General features: G+C 39.6%; 1 protein-coding gene and 2 long non-coding RNA genes across 5 annotated transcripts in view; 1 reads left to right on the top strand and 2 right to left on the bottom strand.

The window, feature by feature from the left end:
• The window catches only part of aldh1l1 (aldehyde dehydrogenase 1 family, member L1), a 33974-nt gene that overhangs the window by 14598 nt on the left and 457 nt on the right, over positions 1 to 18919 (bottom strand). The window contains exons 2-7 of one of the 2 annotated variants that reach the window (XM_003446483.4): positions 16714 to 16859; positions 3968 to 4202; positions 3710 to 3875; positions 2135 to 2236; positions 519 to 608; positions 202 to 339 (exon numbers count right to left, since the gene is read on the bottom strand). In XM_003446483.4, the coding sequence (XP_003446531.1) occupies positions 202 to 339; positions 519 to 608; positions 2135 to 2236; positions 3710 to 3875; positions 3968 to 4202; positions 16714 to 16840 (858 nt within the window). In that variant the 5' untranslated portion in view covers positions 16841 to 16859. The remainder of the gene's footprint in view (positions 1 to 201; positions 340 to 518; positions 609 to 2134; positions 2237 to 3709; positions 3876 to 3967; positions 4203 to 16713; positions 16860 to 18919) is intronic. The other variant, XM_019358572.2, reaches the window with a different exon arrangement.
• LOC112846990 (uncharacterized) lies at positions 5557 to 13568 on the top strand. The gene is made up of 4 exons (XR_003220251.1): positions 5557 to 5698; positions 5815 to 6388; positions 12822 to 12999; positions 13426 to 13568. It is a non-coding gene; the product is annotated as an uncharacterized LOC112846990 (long non-coding RNA).
• On the bottom strand, positions 8424 to 12821 carry LOC109202174 (uncharacterized). 2 transcript variants are annotated; one of them, XR_002062114.2, is made up of 5 exons: positions 12579 to 12821; positions 10729 to 10989; positions 10470 to 10635; positions 9890 to 10012; positions 8424 to 9585 (listed from the first exon to the last, which is right to left on the bottom strand). It is a non-coding gene; the product is annotated as an uncharacterized LOC109202174 (long non-coding RNA). The 2 variants fall into 2 exon arrangements; XR_002062113.2 differs by lacking the exon at positions 12579 to 12821 and having other exon boundaries at positions 10729 to 11316.

Raw genomic sequence — 18919 nt, 5'->3', positions numbered from 1 at the left:
ACCCGAATATCTGGAAGTGATGTTTTCACCACTGCAGTCAGGGTGGTCTTTAATTAATTCAGTAACAAGATGTAGCTATATCGACACAGTGATGGGGCCATTGTATGTCTGAGTCAATCATTTCAGATATGTACAACACTTATCTGTAATGTGAATTCTGGAAATCTAGAACAGTTTGCCGAGATAATTAATATCATTTACCGTCTTGCCGTCATTGCCAAACAGCACCAGGCCAGATTTAGTGACGATACCCGGTTGGCTGGCTCCAGGGATTTCCAGGGGTTGACCATTAACTGCGGTTTCATTATCCACCAAAGAGGAGCCATAGAAAGTCACTTTCTACAGAGAGAGATGTAAAATGGCACTCAGTCCAAAAGCAGTTGCTCATCATGTTTTGATTCTGCTTGTCTGCATGAGCCACTGCTCTGATCAGGTTCAAATTCAGAAGTATTGTGTCAAACATTTTTTATTTAGTGAGCTGTACAGGATACAGACAGAAAGCATTAAGAAGCCGTTACCTGTCCATCGACCTCGGCCCAGGCTCCCGGCACTTTGTCGTTTCCTCTGATCCAGTTGTGGAGAGCCTCAGCAGACTGGTTCCAGTCAATCTGTCAGCAATTCAAACAGTCATCACTGCCAGTTCAAATGTAAATGCTTCACCACAGCAGCTCAGGAGGAGTGGGATGTCTGCTAATGAGCGTGTTGGCGGATCGATTCCTCAGCCACTCCAGTCTGCCTGTCATAATACCCTAGGGTTGCACTGATGCATCCATGTAGGTGTGTGGGCAAATATAAGTACCAGTCCGTTTACCCTTTACATATTCTATCTGCTGGATCCTTACGCCATATGTCCTTCATGATGCAACTCCTTAAGGGATTTGCATGTCCCTCCTGTCTCAAAGTGGGACTGTGTGTTAGGTGAAAGTGTAAATCACTACAATGTAGGTAACATCCAGAAACTGTACTTTGTTCCTTGTATTGCAGTAGCAAGAAAAAGCTCATATTTTCAAAGTCAAAGGTTTGAATTGAATGTTTCCCTCCACATGTACAGTGAACTCCTGGTTCATTGTACATGTGACCTCGTGAGATGCATCCATTGCCACTGCCTTGGGATCTAAGTCCGGGTAATCTGATCTGATATTTCTAAAAGTATGTAGGTGAAATTTTTTGAAAAAGTAACAATAACTGAGTTAAAGGTATTTACTGTAGATATCTGAGTTAAAAATCAAGAGAATGAGAAGTAATAATCACAGTGACTTTATATCCAAAGTGTTTGCATGTCATACCAATTTGTACCACAAGATGGTAACTTAACCTTTATTTAACCAGGCAAAAGAACACTTTCTTATTTCGAACTGTGGCCTTGGATAAGCCTCTTTACATCACGGTCAAAAAGTTGAAAGAATAGCAGCACATAGATTTATATGTGTATATATTCAGAAAACATAATCAGAAGACAGATAAAGACGTCAGTGCTGAGAAGAAGGATGTTAATTCAAGTCAGACTTTGACAGAACAGGAGAGACTGCTCATTTAAATGATGGAATTTCTGCAGTTTTCACAGCAAAGCATCACAAAAAGTCATTTCTGCATTTTGTAAAATGTGCTATAAACATATCAAGACCACATTATTATCAGCATAAGAAAAAAACCTTAATTTTAAGCTTAACTAAATATCCCATAAAGTAAATACACTAATAAAATTTGTAAAGAAAATACTCCTAGTAGACGTACCTATGGTATCAATTTGAAAATCTTATGTTGCCTCGTTCTCAAGTTATCGTATTCACAAACTTGAGTATCCACGCCTGGGTGACGATAAGAGCCCATCAGCCTTTAACAGCTGAGGGGTAAAAAACGAACTGCTTGAAAATCAACTGAAAATTGTGCAACGTTAGATAAAAGCACTGTATAAATGTGTGTGTGTGATTAAGTGAATGAGACTTGTACCAGCAAGTACTTTGAGTTCTCAAATTGAGTAGAAAGGTGTTAAATAAGTACCAGTCCATTTAAACTGGCCCAGTCCCCCTGAAAAATATGGCAGCTGCACTGACGCATAACGAACAGCAGTGACCGACACTCTGCATGTTTATGTCTGTGGATGTACTGTGGCGTAGCTGCACTTGTGTTTTACCTTGGCATTGTCCTTTTTCTGGATGCACTCATACGTGGCTCCCTCTGCTGGCTGTGTGATCTTCGGGGCCTTCCCCTCTGCAATCAGCCTCACAGCTTCCACCTGGAACCAGAAAAATGCAGTTCAAGCTGCGCTATCTTAAATTGCATGAGCTATCTTTCTGAACTTTGTCATCATAGTATTTACGATGTTGGGAAACTCGCAGCAGGCAAATCACAGGACACAGGCAGAATGATCAATCACATAATACACAGATAACTAACTGTATAAATATAATCAAACAAACTTCATTTCTGTTACAGGTTGTTTTTTCCAGCACTTCAAGGCAATCTTTAACTTATCTTTGGCATAGCAAACTGTATTAACTTCACACCATTGCAAGAGAAAGCAATAAGACTAGACTGATTCAAAAAGTATGTACTGCAGCTACAGCATAATAATAATTTCACATTTAAATGAAAAACAACTTGATGATCACCAGTTCATTTCATAACCAAGGAACTGACAGGATGGTAACTGTGGTCAAGATACACACACTATATAAAAGATGAACATAGCCACCATGATGTCACCTATTGTTCACTGAGGTCTGATTATGAAAACAAGCGCCATCAACCCCAAAAGGTCATGGCAGATGCCGCCCCTCCCTGAGCCTGGTTCTGCTGGAGGGTTCGTCCTGTTAAAAGGGAGTTTTTCCTTCCACACTGTTGCAGATTGTTTGCCAATAGTGGGTAGTCTCATTGGTTTTCTCTCTATTATTGTAGTGTTTTTACTTTATAATGTAATAAATAGACCTTAAGGTGACTGTTGTTGTAATTATGTGCTATCTAAAAAGCTGAATTCAATAAAATAAATTCCTTTTATGCTGTAGAGCAGGGGTGTCAAACATAAGACCCGGGTATCAAAATCAGCCCTGCAAACACTCCAATCCGGCCCCCTGAACAGCTTTGGAAAATATGACAGGCATATATATGATTTGCACTTTTCCTGTGTGGCCCTTGATGTAAAATGAGTTTCACATCCCTGTTCTGGAGCGGCAGACCCGAGGGCCGATAACCTATAGATTTATGTTTTTTACAATCACAGGAGTTTCCAAAGTACTGGCCATTAGAAAGAATGAGGGACAAGGAATTTTTTCATCGGCATCACCTTTCAGATCAGGAAGTACAGACACAAAATATGTTTTATGACGATGTACTAGTCATTATTTTGCATGGACAGTGTTGCGTTAATGCTTTTACTTATATTTAAAACACAGGATAGCAGTGTCTCTGTGGCAGAATTAAGTATTAAAAAATCAGTGGCAATATCTCTAATGCTAATATGAACCACCAGGGACCAGGTAGCTATTAAGAGGTTAACTTCTGAGGTAAAATAAAAGCATGTTAAGATGTAAGTGTGAGGATGAGGATCAAAACAAAGTTGTTTGGGAGAATGTGTCCTATCATCTTTGTGGAAGAAGGCCTTGGTGAAGTGTTGCAGTCACGTTAAACACAGAGTATATTGCACACCTTCCAATGTATGAAATGTGTTTAATAAAAGTGTCTTCGTACCACACTTTCTTTCTTTACTTACTGTGCCTTTTACTCCCTCTGGGAAGAGAAATCTCTTGTAGATGGTGTTGACAGTGTCATTGGGTTCAACATCACACTCTCTCTGCAGCAGGATGGGACCGGTATCCAGTCCGTCATCAGCCCAGAACACTGTAAACCCGCCCTTTTTGTCACCATGGATCAGTGTCCTATGAAGACCGATACAGGAAGTGAAATAAAACAGCTGGACCTGTCACTGTGTCTTTCTTCTCTTCAACTTGATCTCATGAACATCACTTACCAGTTGATAGCAGAGGCTCCCCTGTGGCGAGGCAGTAGGGATGGGTGGTAGATGATGGAGCCATGCCTTGGGTGGTCGATAACCTCCATGGGAATGAACTGGGAGCAGAAGGGCAGGACGTTGAGCTCCGCACCTGTAGCCTTGTATTGAGTCACCACCTCCTGAATAGCCTGGCCCTTCAGTCGCCAGCGGGGGAACTTAAAGACAGGCACGCCATCCTTCTCCGCTTCTGTGGCTGCAGGAGACAATGATAAAACACAATAAATGAGAAAAGCTGCACATCCTGCAACAGTTCTGTTTTCTTTTTCATGTATTGCAGTTATGTCTGTATTTCTATGATATAAATATATATATATATAAATTCTGACATGCAGAACTACCCGCCCCCCCCCACACACACACACATCCTTCAACCGCACACACTCATATTTTGTTTTCAAACTCCATTGCCGTTTATTTCACACCTCAAACATTTAGTAAACAATTTAGCAAATACAAGTAAACGGCAATAAATTACAAGTAGTAATAAAATAAACTACTAACTCTTTTACGCTACGTCCACACCTACACGGGTATTTTTGAAAACGCAGCTGTTTCTATGCGTTTGGGCCTTTCGTCCACATGTAAACGGCGTTTGGAATCTCCGAAAAAGGAGATGTTTTATAACTCCTTTTTTGCGTTTACTTGTGGACGAAGAATACAGAGTTCTTCACGCAACGTCAAAGATATGTATCTTTTTTCACGTCACGCTATGCGCCACGTTATTACCCAGATAGCAAGACGACATTGAATTGATGTTGATTTTTCGTTATGGTCGGGTTGAAATGCCAATGTTGTAACAACATATACACACGCAGTTACTGTCCCTTCACACATAGGACTCGGTTCAGCTTCTATGAGCCGTCTTTGTATCTAGTTTTCCCTCTTTATTGACATTGTGCCCCGTTTTTCCTCTTTTTTCAGAACTGATTTGGTAACTCCCATCAATAATTAAGAAACTCACGTCCTTAAATAAATTCCTAGTGTTAAACAATTTGCTTATTTGGGTATTTCCAAATATAGCACTATTTGTTTAATCTGATATACACTGACAATGACATCACGCTGGTCAAGGAGGCGTAAATTACGGAAAATGGTTGAGGCAGCAGAGTCAGATATACTCAGGCACTTTAAAGAGATGGTTGCTGAAAAACATAAACAAAACGGCAATGCACAAGTTGAAGTTAAGCGACCGCAGGTTGCGGAAGAGTCTGGTGTGTCCCACTGTTGTCACCCAGGTATAGACAGTCAAGTATTTACCAGTCGCTATGAGCAGATTTCAGAAGTATGTGAGACCTATGAATCACCCGACAAGGATAATGACTGTGACTTTAGTTTTGACAGCTTTGGTTGCCATGCACCACCGTTTGATTCTGATAATAGTGATGCTGAAGCTGATGACGACGCGCCAAATACTGAATTCTTAATAACAAGTTTAAGATACTGGGCTTCTACATTTTCAGTCTCGTTGGTGGGTTTTTGACAAGTTGTCTGCATACTTTTAAAAAATTATCTTTTTCTAAACAGCCCTCACCACTCCGCAGTCTTCCCCCCAGGCCACTGACAGCAGGCATCATAATGCCCCGCCCAGCTTCCGGCACCTTTCGCCACTCCGGCAGAACACACAAAACGACACAGCATTGCGATCTCCCCAGCATGCAGAGTCTGATGTCGAGGCCTTCCCTATAGATGGTATGCTTTTAAAATTGTTTTAAAGCTGAATCACAATGTCATTGTGCACTTATCTTCAAAACACCAGTTTATACTCCTGAATGTCATCTTGTTGTGATTTTTTTTTTCTTCTGTAGATTCCAGAGACTCTGTGAGGCCACTATTACAAGGCAAGTTCGAACATCTTGGAATTTCAGATTTTACATGGTATAAATGGTAAATGGCCTATATTTGTACAGCGCTTTAACTAGTCTCTAAGGACCCCAAAGCGCTTTACACATTCAGTCATCCACCCATTCACACACACATTCACGCACTGGTGATGGCAGCTACATATACAAATATCACATATATGTGACAGGCAAAAACTAGCAAACACTTTTAGCAGTTAGAACAACTTATACTTGAATGCAGAATGTTACACCATCACTTATGGATATATTAGTTTTTCGCCTCTCACTGCTTAAGCCATTAATCTTTCTAGAATTGTTCTTTGAAACAGATGCGACCTCACAAAAGATGTTAACTATGCTGTCAGACCTGACGAGATCTCTTAACGAACTCCGTGAGGAGGTCAGAGCCATCCACCATCCCTGCTGCAATGACTCTGTAGATGCTGGGGTACTGCCTCTGGATTTGCCCTTGCACAACATTGAGGAGCTAAACAATGCAGAGGCAGCTCTTCAATGACAAGAGGCAAATAAGGCAATGGTAAGTATATAAAGGTTATGTACACTTTGTAACTATAAAGTGTAATAGCTGTCAGATTTGATTTAAAGACATAACAACGGCATGTTGATTAAACACACAAGCACTTGTGTACACATTTAAGCAGTGTTGGGCAAGTTACTTTGAAAAAGTAATTCAATTATAGTTACTAGTTACTTCTTCAAAAAAGTAACTGAGTTAGTAACTGAGTTACAATATTCTAAAAGTAATTAATTACTTGGAAAAGTAACTATTGCGTTACTTTAAAAAAAAACAAAGAACGTTTAACCCTCTGGGGTCCAGGGTATAATTGGCCATTTTTTTACTACTCTTGATTTTCCCTCCACATTTTACCTTTAAAAACGATTTACTTTGCCTTGTTTGGTATCATTCTTTTCAGCGCAACCTCACATGTCTGAATTTACAGTCATGTTTTCATTTTGACATACTGTATTAACAGAATTGATCTAAAATCAGACAAAAAACATAAAATCAGAGTAGAAAAAGTGATATTTTTACTGTAACAACCATAAACATCTTTAATGAATCATATTTCATAACTTCAAATATTAATTGTCAATTTTAAAATCCTATGCACAAGTTTTGCAAACAACAAAGTTATTTGCATCCATTTACCTTTTACCCTTTTTTTAAATAACCATTTCAAACTATTTACAGAACAATCAGCTGTTCTTCAATAAGATGCCACAAATTATTTGTGCCACTCCAAAAAAATCATTTCTGTCCACTATAAAGGAGAACATCACAGCCTGATACCTGCAGGTCTGACAGCAGCAGGTGTATCACTGCTGTTTCTACCTGGAGACAGCAGTCGCCTCATTGTTCTGACACACAACACAAAACTATCCACAACACTGCACACTAACTACACAAGACAACACATTAACTACACACTCCAAACACGCTAAACGTCACAAATCTCTCACATCTCAAAACTCGCGCTCTCTCTTTTCCTGCTCTCTCTCTCTCTCGCCGTCACTCCTAAAACTTCCCCCGTTTTGTTTTGTTTTTTGCTCATAAGCAGAGAGTGCTTGCTAGCGCTAACGTAAGAAAACTATTGAGGAAAAAACGCTGCGTATATCTTGTTTATCATGACTCTGGTTTTACGTGGCCTATCGACACAATTTAAAAACTGGCACCTTGTTGCTTTGTCTTTAAGTGGTCATGTGATTGACTTACCACGACTACTTTATTCTTCCTCAGTCAAACAGCAGCACTCGATTGTTTTGCCCCCTGAGCTCCAGGTGTTGTGCTAGACAGTGATCATGATTGCCCCCCGCGGGAGCGCGCAGCTGCTTAAAGCTGTAGCGTCCAGATTACTTACAGCTACTTCCTGCAGCTGATATAAGATGCGGTAAGCTGAACACAGCTTCAACCGTCTGTTTGTTGAAAAATAGTAACGGACCGCGTTTCCTTGTTAGTAACTGTAACGCCGTTGTAACGATAGGAATAGTAATTAGTTAGATTACTCGTTACTGAAAAAAGTAACGCCGTTAGTAACGCCGTTACTTGTAACGCCGTTATTCCCATCGCTGCATTTAAGACATGGGACATGCTAATTCCATCTCTTAAAATGTGTCTATACACAGCAAAATCGCCAGTGTCAAATTGACACTGTGAGTGTTAAATTTAACACTAGAAAAGTGTCTATATGTGTCCACTCTTTTGAGTGTTAAATTAACACTTTTCAAAGTGTTATATTTTTAACAATGAGCTAGTGTTATTTTAACACTGCACAGAGTTAAAGATTAACACTGAGTTACACTGACCAGTGTCAAAAATATTCTACACTGGTGTTAAGTGTTAAAAAATTAACACCGAATAGTGTTGGTAGTACTTTACACTAGCCCTGGTGTTTAAAAATTCAACACTGAATAGTGTTAATTTTCTAACACTAACACTAGTGTCAGTCAAATCATTAATACCACCAGATTACAATAAACTCCCATTAATCTCTGATATCTCTACTGCTACAATTAACCCCTAACATCTACCCATTACAAAGAAATACAAGACATTAACGTTCCAAAATACTTTGTATTCTGATACACCACAAATAAACAAGTTATACAAAATTACAGTATGGGACAATGTACATTTTGTCATCAGTGCCATTTGAAAATTGCCTATCATAAGGTCTATAGTACACCAGATCATCTACAGAGATCAGTGCAAAGACATCTAATCCATCCTCAATAACAAATGCATTTAAGTGATCATTGAAATATACTGTTGAAGCCTTACAAGTTAGAAGATAAGCATTGCAATCTAACAATTATATTGACAATCTTACTGAACAAAGGCATCTCATTTTCAACACCAGAACAAACATACATCCCAACTTGATATCTGTATCATGGTATCAGTTGACAAACAGTCAACAACAGATTGTTTTGCATGTGCATGGATGTCATTAACCAGTTCCTCCAATGAAACAACTAAACACTGCACAGTACTTTCAGGAACTCCTGATGATTGTACCTGAGCAATAACAGAGCTGCACATGTTCAGTATTTGCCTTTTTTCAACTGGAACCTGTGTAGTAATTGTCATGGGATGAGCCACATTTACAGGCTGTGAAACAGAGGTTCCATCGTTAGGTACAGGCTCAAAATTATTGATGACCTCAGAGTGAAGACAGTCTCCATGTGCTCGGAATAAGTGCCGCTTGTAATCAGAGTACGTGCGAAAGATAAATGAACATCCAGGCTCTCCACAGGTCAAACGTAAAAACCTTCCTGGGTACAAACCATGCTGGAACTTCAAATGTCTAAATAACACTGAGCAACTTGTGTGGTGTATCTTGCAAATGTAAGAGATGAACATTTCCAGTCAAAGTGCTGAATAGTGGATATCTTTAATCTGTACAATGAAGACTTCCTCTTGTTTCCCTGACCCGAGGACTCTCCTTCACACTGCCAACATCAATGCCATACACGGTGGTCTGGATGAATGTGTAGAAGTTGTTCAATGCCTTGTCAAAGGACACGGCAAATAAAAAATGTGCCTTGAAAAGTTTTGCCTTGTCAAAACCTGCAACTCCCATCTGTGTCACACAGGGAATGACCTTTTGATCTAGGACAATGTAGAAACTCTGGATGATGTTCTTTCTTTCTCCAACACACAGGACGAATGGCTGAGAGGCCAGCCTTAAGAAAAGCCTCCGTGCTACCTCCCACCTGAGGGAGAGAACGAAACCAAGTGATTCACATTAAACAAAATTGGTAATCTGATGTTGAGGCATAGCTGCCTGAAATTATGACAATATTAAAATGTTTCACTCCGCGCGCACAATTATTTTTGTTTCAATGTGTACATTTAGTTTTAATAGAAACAATAACATGTCAGTCCTGCAACACCAAGCCTGTCTGCGACAGATACATCTGCTGCACGTTGGATCACCTTGCCATCTTAAAATATCAGCCCTTGATAATTTGCATCTGTTCTCATCAAAAGAGATATATACAATTCTAAAAATCATACCTTGATGAATTTCATTAGGTGGTGAGCAGCATCTGATGTGCTAATCTTTGAAGACTTCCCTCCCTTAGATGTTGGAGGTACAAGTGAAGCAGCAAAAGCTGGCAGCCGCCTCGCAGTCCCAAACTACAGAATAGGAATTAAGATCATCACAATTACTGTCATTTAAAGGACCACAGCAGTCATTTTTTCCACGTTATGTAATACCATGATGACATTTTAGACACCCGATAATTTTTCAAATAAGGCAGTTTTCCAGTGCCTTGGTATATAAATTTCTTTCTAGAGACTTAAAATCTTCTGGCCACCACGTGAAGTACATATCGAGTCATAACAATGGTAAGATTACGTAACTTTTTTTGTGCTCAAACTACATTAAATGTCATTTCAGGTTTAACGTTTGTAAGCTTGTTTTCATACCATACAGAAATGAACAGAAACCCAATGTGATTTAGAAAATGGACAGCTGTATTCCAATTTGTAGTAAAGGTTTACCGGTATGGTCCAGTGATATATTGTGTTGTGGGAATTAAGCAAATGCTGTAAAGGCATGCAAAATCTACCATTTCCAACTTACACTTACCACCCTCGTCAGAGTAACGCTGTGCAGAAATGAGCAGCTCATCCAATTCTGTACTCTAAAACAGATTTTTGCAATCTTTGATGATCCTTGGCTTGGTTGGCCACTTTGCAAGGAACTTAGCAGACACTTCCTCCCCAACAAACAGCATTGTGAAGTCTTGGTCAACCTTAAACACAAAGTGTAACAACAGAAACAACACATTAACAAGAAAACAAACAAAGGAACCACAAAGCTGTCACTAAATCATTTTATGCCTTACCAAGCCAGGTGTACAGAAATCTTGGGAAAAGGTCCAGGACAGTAGAAGCTGTGGCAGGTTCTTGAACCACTTTTTGCCTATGTTGAAATGTCACCTTCATGTTGTCTTTGACATGTTTCATGTCAGTTGAGTGCCTCTTCCTTGCATTCATCACCTGACAACAGCCTCACATTTGAACACAGGTTGCGAGGAGTCTTGGGGCTGTCTTGAAAAGCTGACTTTGATTTCTTTATCTCTTGTCAGGAACCAGCATATCACCACCTTCCAAGAGTAGAATAAGGTCAAGCATATAACACCATTTCTTTGCAAAATATCTAGCATGTCTAGTCCCTTTAGACTGAGCTAAAATTCATTTTGTTAAGAAAAAACATCCTTGGTCCATCTGTAAGTAGTACAAGCTGTGTAACATGACTGCAATACAGTATTCTCTCAATTATCGCAGGGGTCAGTAGAAACCATATTTCTATTTTATTATATATTTTAAGCCATAAAAACCCTCACCACTCTCTAACAAACCCTAATATAACCCTGTTATTCATTTTTAGACTAGAAAATGCTTAATTTACCATGAAAAAATTTTAATCTAAAAAAAAGGAAAATACCCTACTGGCTACAGAAATGCGCACTATAATGAAATTCCCATAATTTACAAGATGTAGGGGCCATTATAGTGTAAAATACTCTCAGGTTACCCTTAAGCATCCTAGTTCACCTAAGGCAGGGTCTCAAACTTAAATGAGCTGTCATCTCATTGGAGGGCCACTTCAGTGTTCAAGAAGTAAAAAAAACAGAAACCACAAAGAAAACACCCACAAATATTCCTGACAATGTAGCGTTTGGTTTGTTTGTTTTTAAATTTCAAATATTGTATAACAAGACAAAACTGCAAATATGAACGCATTTCCCCCCCTCTTACTCTTAACTAACCGATGCCTTTAATTGAACTACCAAATGAACACAATGGTCCTCTCTTTCTGGTCAGACACTTTGCAGCACTTCTGCTGTAATTTTGTTCATATTTAACAAAATAAAAATGCAGAAATAAGTGTACACATTAGTTTTTGACTCTCACTGAACTAACAAAGCCAATCCCTCCACATGCTTGTACTCTCTTGTTACCTCGGCCAGGTCCCTCTGGCTAATACGTCGGGTTGTCGGGCTTGTAGCTTTACTGTCAGCGAACACAGTGTACAGTCGAGTCTTAACAGCTTTCTTACAACCAGGCACTCCTTTTGGCGGCAGTGGTTATTATTATATTTACATGCTTTCTTCTTCCATTTCTCCTCGGTAACAGCTCCTACTTTCTCCCTCTCTCGCGCTCAAACACACAACGTTCTCCCTACAGCACGGACTACACTGCCCATGAGGGCCTGTAACACTCTGCCCTTATTGCCTTCATATTAAATCATTTTTGGTTAATGACCAAAAAAAAGTCACTTCAAGGGCCAAATTGCATTATACTTCTTCACCTCAATATACAGGCCGCAAGAAGGGGTGACGTGGGCCGCAAGTGGCCTCTGGGCCGGGAGTTTGAGACCACTGACCCTAAGGCTTTGGCAGTTTAATTAAAAAATAAATAAAAGGCATTTAATAAAAACTGTGACATATATTAAGTAATATTCATTACAGTCTGCCAATAGCCAGATTATGCTAAATGAATATTAGGAAAGTAACTGGTACTTTGCAGAGTTCTAGCTAGCAGTAGCCCAGCTAAACAAAAAACAGTTAAAATTCAAATATGACACTTAAAGATGATGTATTTTGATATAAATACTATTTTTTTTACTAGTTATCATGTTACTTGTTCTAACATCAATCTAAAACTTAATATTTAACCGAATAAAACTTACCGCAGCAGCAAGAAAAAATGGCGACCGAAGATTCTGAAATGCGAAGCTCCACAGGAAATGAAGGTGTGGTCTAATTTAACACCCACAGTGTTAAAATGCAGTAACGACTAAAATCCACACCAACACTTTTCAGGAATCAACTCCCGATGTGTTATTTTAACTCGATTAAGTGTTGAACTAACTCGGAACTCTGTTGAATTCTACTAACACTGAAAAATCAACACTGGCATTTTTGCTGTGTAGGTGAGACGCTTTGCCTTGATTGGAGGGACCACACTGGAGGTGCGAGTCCGCCGTGTAATGGCTTATGCCATCACAAACGAGCTGGCCTCGGTACTCAACTGGGTAAGGAAAAAAACCAAGGACCAGACAAAGCAAAAAAGGGCATTTAAAGATACAGCGCTGTGCAGATGCATATTTGGTAAGTTTTACCGTTTATTGTAGTTTTATGAGCCTAAAGTGAACAATAAAGGGATCGATTGATCTGCTGGGTGCGTTTCACATTTCCTATGTCCAGTTTTTGCTGTATTACTTTGTCTTTTTTAATAACAAGACTTTCATGTCCGGTTAATCTGGAGATGGAGTCTTTGGTCAGCTTGTTTAGTCCTCGGGTTGTACAGTTTGTACAGCCCGAGGACCCCATGTTTATTTTGTTTTAAAGGATACACGGCACACCATGCTAAGACTTATCACTTTTTCGACTCATAGCTCTTTGGGAATCAAATGCGGCAGTTTGCAGATTTACGCCTGGTGACTTTCATGTTTATCAGCCTAGGAGTTTACATACTTTCTCCCCGCTGAAGACAGATAACAAGAGCTTATTCATGTGTGTGTATTTTTGTCCTAGATGGCCTGACGCAGCAGTTAGGGGCGAACTCTATGTCCGAGTTTGTCTTTGCACAAGCAGTCCAGAAATGGCTCCGATACGCCCCAGATCGTATGGGTGGTGCAGGACGCACATCATCCATCCTGGAGTAAAAATTACAAACCTATGTGAAACATAGAAATGTAAATAGGAAAATGTCTTTTAATAAAGTATTTAGCAAACGAAACATGTCTATTGACCTTTTTTTTGTTTAGTTTTTTTTCTCTGTTACATCACATGCAATGCTTTCTTATTTTAGGATATTACATTGTGAGACATTTTTGTTTATAAAGGGTGTCCAATTTGAGGAATAAGTACAATTATGTGTTTAAGTGGTTTAAGTATTGATGGAAACATGCAGTAGTTTAGTATTGGTTAAAATACCTATAAAGAAAGGTAGATTTCCAGTCATGATTTAACTGTTGTTTTAATAAAAAGCAACTGCTCCTGCAGCTGCTCCTCAGCTACGAAAGAGGTGGAAAATCAACACCATAGCTCAACAGTGTTTCAATATCAGAATCTGACATTGTTTCAATGTCAACAGTATTAGAAAATATAACGTCGAATCAATGTCAGGTTTCAACATTGATTCAATATCAGAACCTGACGTTGTTTCAACATTAAAAAGGGTGCAAGAGTGACGTTAGGTCAACGTCATACCTCAACGTTGATTCAATGACATCGCCTGATATTGACTAAACATTGTTTCAATGTTTCCTTGCTATCTGCCATTCTGCAATTCATCTCATATAAACAATTGTTTACATGAGATGAATTGCAGAATGGCAGATAGAGACAAAATACTGTTAATCTGTCTATCTGCAGGTTTTACACGCCTACATATACACACGCAGTTAGAAAGGCAGAGGCGTCACGGTGTGATTACTTTACGTGTAGTTGTTTTTTTCCCCCTGTGTATTAATATTCAACATTGCTGTCAATACATTTCTCAAAAAATGTCTCTCTGTGCAAAATGGGTTTAAACACATAAACAGCTGTGGGATCCTGTTAGTCCGTGATTTGAAACGGGGGGAACAAATTATGGCAGGATCAGCCTGATATTATTTGTATCCCACTGCAACTTTACTGTGTAAGGAGATAACATCTCCAAAATGTCAGGAGTAGTTAGTTATTACAAGAAGTGTTTGTAAACTAAAAATCAAGAATGTGGGATCCTATTTGTCCGTGATTTGTAGAGCCCAGCGCTGCTCCCGACGCAGGGAAAACCAATTCTGCAGGGGAGACCTACCTCGGCACTTGTGCAGGTGAAGCCAAAGGGAAGATATGCTTCACCATATTTTCTAGTCTTTGTCTTAGAATGAAGTTGGTTTGGAAACATATTCGGCGATGCTTCATCTCCTGGTTTGCATTTGTGTGGGCGCCCCGTCAAAAACCTGTCCATTATGCTAGCAGTGTCCAAGCTTTCTTTTTTTTCTTCCCCTTTTCATCCCGCGTCCCCCCCTGCAATGGCTCTGCGCCCCCCTAGGGGGCGGGCCCCACACTTTGGGAAGCTCTGTCTTATAGGATGTCAAATTTTACAAGTCAGAATTTTCCCATTTGCTAAGGCTTTTCACGTTTAAAATGGGTCGGCTTCCAATAGGAAGCATAGTAAAGGAGCTCGGAGTAGAGTCTGGAATTTACAGGTGTATATTACATAACTACACTGGACTCATTCAGCGCTTTGCTACTCGACTGAACACTTTCGACAATGTGCCTCATTTACCCATTCATTCAAGCACTCTGGGCCTAAGTGTGTTCTATCTAACATTCACACTGCAGTGAAAACATTGGAGAGCAATTTTCAATTCAGTATCTTGCCCAAGGATACTTTGGCGTGCAGTCTCGAGCAACTAGGTTCCCTCCTCAGCTACAGCCATCCCAAAATGTAAACAGCCCGCTGGCTGGACTAAAACTTGTGTGTTTCCGTGATGTTGTTCAAATAGTGGAAATCTGATAGGCTACCAACATGGAACTCAAATAGCAGAATATGGCTTCGATCCATCGACTGCTGGATTTTGGGCCCAGCATGCGGTGGCAACTTTCTGTATTACATTGTGTGTACTGTGTGTTCTGTCTGTGTCGTTATTAAGGATCTGGAATTATAACCCACACAAAGGAAGAGGTCAAAAATATAAAAAATAAAATAAAAATAAAATTACTATGTCGCATGTCATCACAATTTCTATAGGGATGGAGTTTTGTGGGAATGACAGTATAAGAGAAATTGCAGAGAGGCAATTTCTGGTTCCAACTCTGGATAGTCACATTTTGGGGGGTTTCATAAATTTGGCCAGATTTCTGGAAATGAGAGCTGCTCCATCCAAAGTGGGATGGACATGTCCATCCCACTTTGGATGGAGCAGTGCACTCTCCCAACAAGATCAGATTTTCCCCAGAAAGTTTCCCAATGAACTATTTAAGTCCATTCCTTTTTGGGAACTAATCAGACAGCCAGTTAGGGAGTGGCTGTTTTGTTAAGTGTTGCCTGTGGATGACTGCTCAACCTCACCTGAAATAATGGCCTCACCTGATAATTTCTCAAGATACTAAACTATGTTTGTGTTGTTCTTGTTTTGTTTTTTTAATGGAATAATCTGACAAACAATGTGGCCTTCTGTGTGGTAAAGACTTTCCAAGAATTTTGTGCTTCAGTTTTGGTAAGTGGATTTCTAGTACTTTTTAGAATATTTTACTTAGCATTAATTAGCAGATGACTATGACAGTCCTTTATTTCTGCACAGACTGTATTAACACCTGGCCAATATCTGATCATGACACGATTCTGAGCACTTCCAAATTTGGGCTAGTGGTTACATTTCTGTTTGGATATAGTGTACAGCATGTATTGTCATTTGTAACCAAACCTTACTGGTGTGTATATGCAGTCAAGTAAAGTCTAATTCATTTCCAGTTTTTCCTTATTCTTCTGCAGTGATGTAAATCAGTTACAGACATTTTACTGCTCTGATATGAAAATGCAATCATCTGATACTTTCACCGATAAAGAAAACGCAACACACTGCACTTGGACAATGCAAATTTGAAGACCGAGCTGCAGAGACTTTAGAGTTTAGAGGCCTGCAGAAATAAAACCGGTGGCCTGATTTCAAGTCCAAGTTTCATTTGGCACCATCATCAGTTTATTCCTAGCAGTTGTGCCAAAAAATGCTTGCTTGGAAAGTCACATTCAGCATTGCTTTGGTGATAGGAGAAAGGCAGCATTCCCACTAATATTTGCTTTAAAATGGTGTTGACATTGTCAGTTCTTACCCAGTGGATCTGCCTTGCCATCCTTGTCAGGGATTGTGAAAACTCCTACAATGGTGTGCCCATCCTTCCTTAGCTCCTTGTACACTTCCTGGCCGAACAGACTCTGACCAATCACTGCAATCCTCATCCTCACGCCTTTATGTGTTCTTGAGTGGCAGACATGTGCACCAGGAGAAGCAGAAAAATGAAGCTGAATGGGATTTTCACATCATTCATTGCATTAGAGATGGACTGAACAGATTCCTATTAAACAAGCATTTTTGCCATCATACAACAGCAGTTTTGACTATACCAGGGGGGTCTGCAACCTTTTACACCCAAAGAGCCATTTGGACCTGGTTTCCACGCAAAAGAAAACACTGGGAGCCACAAATACTTTTTGACATCTAAAATGAAGATAACACTGTATATATTGTTTTTAACCTTTATGCTTTGTGTGAACAACTAAGGTGTGCTGCTTATGAAATCCATGAAGTGCTACAGAGAAAATTAAATTATATTTATGTAATCAACACATTTTGAACTCTTAAAGAAATATAACAAAAGGAAAGACACCAACCTGAACTAAAATGATCCATGTAGCAAACAAAAACTGTTGTCAGCCGCCACCCTTATATCGCCTTTGGGCTGTTGGAGCCTTGACCTGACTCTTAAAAAATAATTGGAAAAAAGCTCTATGCTGCTGAAAAATGAAAAATAGATATTTGCAAAATTCTGCCTAAATATGTATTTTACCTGGTTAATGCGTGCGGCGGGGCGTGGTTTGCAGCGCCGCTGCAGGGGAGGCGGACGCACCTGAGCGACACCCGCAATCACGCCTCGCCGCCTTTACGTCTGCGCTATCTGTGCTGTTGTGTTGTTGGTGGTGTATGTCGGGCTGTGAGCTGAAAAGCTACAGCCGGCTGTATGCGTACAGCAACCGTGTGTGAAAAGTGCTCAATAAAGAGATTCTCAAAAGCATGCTCATGGAAACATCGTCGGGTCTGCCGTGATGTGTTTACAATGGGACTTCTGCTCCTGAACCTCTGCTCACAGAGTCCGCAAATCGGGGCTATACGAAGTCAGTTTACGCAGGACTGTAAGCTGTCATCTGTCAGGCGTGAGCGGTGTTTGTCTTTAACATAGTTCACGGTGGAGAACAGCTGCTGACATAAATATTTTTATATTTCAATATCACAATAATCTTCCAATTTAGAACTACGAGTTAAAAAGAACTAACATAAATAAAATACACTTCAGCTAAATACTTCTAATTTATTTGCCCAAACCACGCGGAGCCGCAGTATAAGGACTAAAGAGCCGCAGGTTGCCGACCCCTGGACTAGACCATTTAAAATTAGAATTTCAGTCATGTTTTCTTGTTTGGTTTTACTTATTAGGAAGGTGCTGATTCATTTATAGTCAATTTCTAGCCTTCAGTTTGTGCCTGTTTGAATACAGCGAGGTGCATTGTTTTATTTTACCTACTCTTGGTGAAATAAATAGGATGGACAATATAATGGAAACACTTTTCAGTATGATGTAGAATGGTTCAACAGCATGATAAACTGCCGCCTCTAAAGAAACCAGAAGTATTATTTCTATCCACCACTCCTCCTCCATCATGCAGCTGCTGGACTTTATACACATTAAAACACACCACTCCTGTTTTGGCTTACTTGCACTTTCTCAGTCCCTCTCAGTTATAAAACAAAGGCTCTAGAACAGTCGATCCCACATAAAGTCGAGTCCAGCAAGTTGTGATTTTCATAATGTTTTTGCATTTCTCTCATAGCCTTATGCAATTTCTAGATATCGTCACTATCTGTTTTGTATAGTTTGCTATATTAAGTGACTAAAAAGTACTATGAAGCACACCCTGGTGGCTTTTAATATGTTCTATAAATAAAAATGACTTGACTGCTTTAGTCTTAGCTGTTGTTGTACTGTCTGTACTTGTTGTACTGTCAGCTGAGTGCATGTTACACATTAGTATCATTACCTATTTTCTGCGACATCTAAAAATTATTCAAATATACACACACAAAAAATATCAATGAGTCCAAGGTTGTAGTAACTTTATAACTGGATTCCTATTCCTAACTATTACAGGCAGCCTAGTTTGTTTGTGTTTGTGTTCTTATACAGACTGGTGTCCGTGCAATTCGATCATTACGCTGCACAGTACTGTACAACTCAGTAATCTGACAGTTTATTGACTTTGAGC

The sequence above is a fragment of the Oreochromis niloticus genome, linkage group LG5, assembly GCF_001858045.2.
Source record: "Oreochromis niloticus isolate F11D_XX linkage group LG5, O_niloticus_UMD_NMBU, whole genome shotgun sequence".
In the NCBI taxonomy this organism is placed as follows: Eukaryota; Metazoa; Chordata; class Actinopteri; order Cichliformes; family Cichlidae; genus Oreochromis; species Oreochromis niloticus.
This window is presented reverse-complemented; position numbering and strand designations above follow the sequence as displayed.